The 3634-nt window shown below is 42.5% G+C and overlaps 1 protein-coding gene across 1 annotated transcript; it reads left to right on the top strand.

Annotated features, from left to right (window-relative positions):
* The first annotated feature begins 2468 nt into the window (after positions 1-2468).
* Positions 2469-2993, top strand: LOC123633164 (40S ribosomal protein S25-like). Its single transcript, XM_045544185.1, has one exon. It carries the CDS (start codon positions 2503-2505, stop codon positions 2869-2871), a length of 369 nt encoding a protein of 122 aa, XP_045400141.1. The 5' UTR covers positions 2469-2502; the 3' UTR covers positions 2872-2993.
* Positions 2994-3634: the final 641 nt, after the last annotated feature.

Genomic DNA, 3634 nt, shown 5'->3' with positions numbered 1-3634 from the left:
TCTGGGGGTTGCTCTGCCCTAATCAGTTGTCAGTGCCAACTCCCTGTCACAGATGTCACGTCCTGGAATAGTCATGAAATAGGAAGTATAAGAAATGTCTAAACAGACAAATTATAATATAAAACTTAAATATAAATGCCTTTTTTATTAAAGAAATGAATGAAAGAAAAAGTCTTATGACCTTAAGCAAGTTCTTTAACAGACTTAAGCTGCCTTCCACACAGCTTAATATGTTTTTCAGGATCAAAAAGTTTTCATGGCTGAAACAGGAAATGACCAAAAGTAGTTACAATGAGAATAATAATGACGACAGAATAAAATATAGCACCATTCGTTCGGTAATGCAAATCACAGGCACTATGTTATTCACCTGATGTCATCCATATTTGTAACATTTTGCCAGAATTTGCCATTAAAGGGGTCTGTCGTGTTCAAGAGATTACATGACAGTGTGGCAGTCAGGAAGCCTTCATGCCAGTCTTGGGGTTCCAGCTGTCTGAGCTTCCTTCATTCTGCAAGTTATTTATTAGTCAGGTATTTACATGCTGGTATTCTCCACTATATAGTAATCTCTTGGAGGGCAAGGAACACCCCGTATTCATGTCTATATCCCAGTCTACCTTACATAATGCTTTGCAGATCGTAGGAACTCAGTAAATGTCATTTGATGATCTCTTTGTTAAATAATTGTGAAACCCAGTTTTTAAATGGCATTTCACATTAAATCATATAATATTCATATAGTATCGTCACCTGAAATGTTTGGTTTTCATTATACTCATTAAACATTTGACCCTTTCTTCAGGGGTCAAATCAGGTTCCTCCTCTGTGAGGCACTAATTGGTTGTTGCAGCCCTTAGTGACAGCTTCCTCTTATTTACTGTACCATTCCCGTGGCTGGGCATACTGGGTAGAGTCTGTATCGTCAGGAAGAATTAGATTTTTAGTTCGGCACAGGGAAGAAGGATTTCATGTCTCCTTGTATCCTGTAAGCATGGCGCCTTCAAGACGAAGGTGCCAAATAAATATTTGATGATGATTATAATGATCAATAAGTGATTTACTATCAAAGGGTTATACCAGTTACTTATAGCAACTCCCAAAATACTTCAACTACATGTTTTCTAGAAGGAAAGTTCTTTGGGAGTGACAGCTTTGCTCCCACCTCGGTCCAGGCTTCCCTCCCAGTCCCCTGCAGCCTGTCTCAGACTATACCCAGGCCCAGCTTTCTCTGTATTTTCTTCTCTTAGCTTTCCTGGAAGCCAGGGGATTTGGAGGAGGATCAAGTGGAAAGAAGGAAAGAAGGGAGGAAGGGAGGAAGGAAATTAAATTATTTTTCTATGACTTAGTTATGAACATAATGTACAAAGGGTGACAAAAGAACAGATAAGCAGATTTTGAGGACATTATAATCTATTGGGATAATCTGGATACACACAACTGAAAATATTTGAAAGTGTATAACACAGAAATACAAATGTAGGCGGGGCGCGGTGGCTCACGCCTGTAATCCTAGAACTTTGTAAGGCCAAGGCGGGAGGATCGCTTGAGGTCAGGAGTTTGAGACCAGCCTGAGCAAGAGCGAGACCCCATCTCTACTAAAATAGCAAGAAATTATCTGGACAACTAAAAACAGAAAAAAATAGCCAGGCATGGTGGCGCATACCTGTAGTCCCAGCTACTCAGGAGGCTGAGGCAGGAGGATCGCTTGAGCCCAGGAGTTTGAGGTTGCTGTGAGCTAGGCTGACGCCATGGCACTCTAGGCCAGGCAAAGAGCAAGACTCTGTATTATATATATACAAATGTAATATATAATATATAAAAAATTATATCCCTATACTCAGAGCCAGAACTAGTCAGAGAAGACCTGAGGGAAGGAGAGTGGCAGCAGGAGGAGAGAGGAAGGGACGCAGAAAGCAAAGGCAGGATGACAGTGGTTACTGTGAAGGAGGGACAGTGTTAAGTGAGGCTTCAGGGTGAATGTGGATGGCCCTTGTGTGAGTTAGGAGACTGGATTACTGGAGTGAAGCTCACACTCCATAGCAGGTTAAGAAACTGGCTGAGCTTCCTTTTTGTCCGACATCTTTTTTTTTCCTTTTTTTTTTTCTTTCTTTCTTTTTTTTTTTTGAGACAGAGTCTCGCTCTGTGGCCCGGGCTAGAGTGAGTGCCGTGGCGTCAGCCTAGCTCACAGCAACCTCAAACTCCTGGGCTTCAGCGATCCTACTGCCTCAGCCTCCCGAGTAGCTGGGACTACAGGCATGCGCCACCATGCCCGGCTAATTTTTTCTATATAGATTTTTAGCCGTCCAAATAATTTCCTTCTATTTTTGGTAGAGACAGGGTCTCACTCTTGGTCAGGCTGGTTTCGAACTCCTGACCTCGAGCGATCCACCCGCCTCGGCCTCCCAGAGTGCTAGGATTACAGGCGTGAGCCACCGCGCCCAGCCTTGTCCGACATCTTAACCAGGCTGCTGCAGTTGCGGCGCTTCTCCAACCTTCGCAATGACGCCCAAGGAGGACAAGAAGAAGAAGGATGCCAGAAAGTCGGCCAAGAAAGACAAAGACCTAGTGAACAAATCTGGGGGCAAGGCCAAAAAGAAGAAGTGGTCCAAAGGCAAAGTTCGAGACAAGCTCAACCATTTAGTCTTTTTTGACAAAGCTACGTATGACAAGCTCTGTAAGGAAGTTCCCAACTATAAGCTTATAACCCCAGCTGTGGTCTCTGAGAGACTGAAGATTCGAGGTTCCCTGGCCAGGGCAGCCCTTCAGGAGCTCCTTAGTAAAGGACTTATCAAGCTGGTTTCAAAGCACAGAGCTCAGGTAAATTTACACCAGAAATACCAAGGGTGGAGATGCCCCAGCTGCTGGTGAAGATGCGTGAACAGCTCAAACAAACTGTATATTTGGAAAAATAAAACTTTATTAAATCAAAAAAAAAAAAGAAAAGAAACTGGCTGAGAAAGGAGTGGGGGGGGGGAGGTAAACTGATAAGGGGCCATAAAGCTCTGTATAAATAGTCACAGTTTCTATGAGGAACTACTAAAAGCCAGGCCTTATGATGTATTCAAGCAGTGCTTGAGGAAGATCATTCTTGCCATAATAAAAGTAGACAACATTTACTGAACATATCATATGCCAGGTGCATATATGCAAGTGCTTTACATATTAGCCCATTTAATCTTACAACTACCCTATAAAGAAGACACAGTTATCTCTATTGTATAGGCAAGGAAACTGAGGCACAGATCTTGGGGTAACTTGTTTCCCTAAGACCCTATTGCTCCTAAATGGCAGACCTGGACTATGAACTCAGGTAGTCTGACTCTACCTGCTGTTACTGTCTATTATAAGACATGGTCTCTCTTCCCATAGAGCTATGTATCTGTGTGGGAGATAATAGGAGATTCTTTAGGAGGCAGTATTAGTCTAAGACATATAGTGATTAGACTCTGAGGTTGGACTGTGATCACAGAAAAAGTGAGGAAGGGATGAAGCTGAGAAGAATTCCCATGGGAAATCAATCAGACTTGCTAGAGGTATTTGGAAATAGAGGTAAGAGAGATTAGGATGATAAGAATGATGTCTGTGTTTATAGTATTTCCTTCCAAAAATATTTATTGAACACCTGCTATGT

This window comes from Lemur catta, chromosome 2, assembly GCF_020740605.2.
Source record: "Lemur catta isolate mLemCat1 chromosome 2, mLemCat1.pri, whole genome shotgun sequence".
NCBI lineage: Eukaryota > Metazoa > Chordata > Mammalia > Primates > Lemuridae > Lemur > Lemur catta.
Note: the sequence above shows the minus strand (reverse complement) of the source record. Positions and strands in the feature narration are given on the sequence as shown.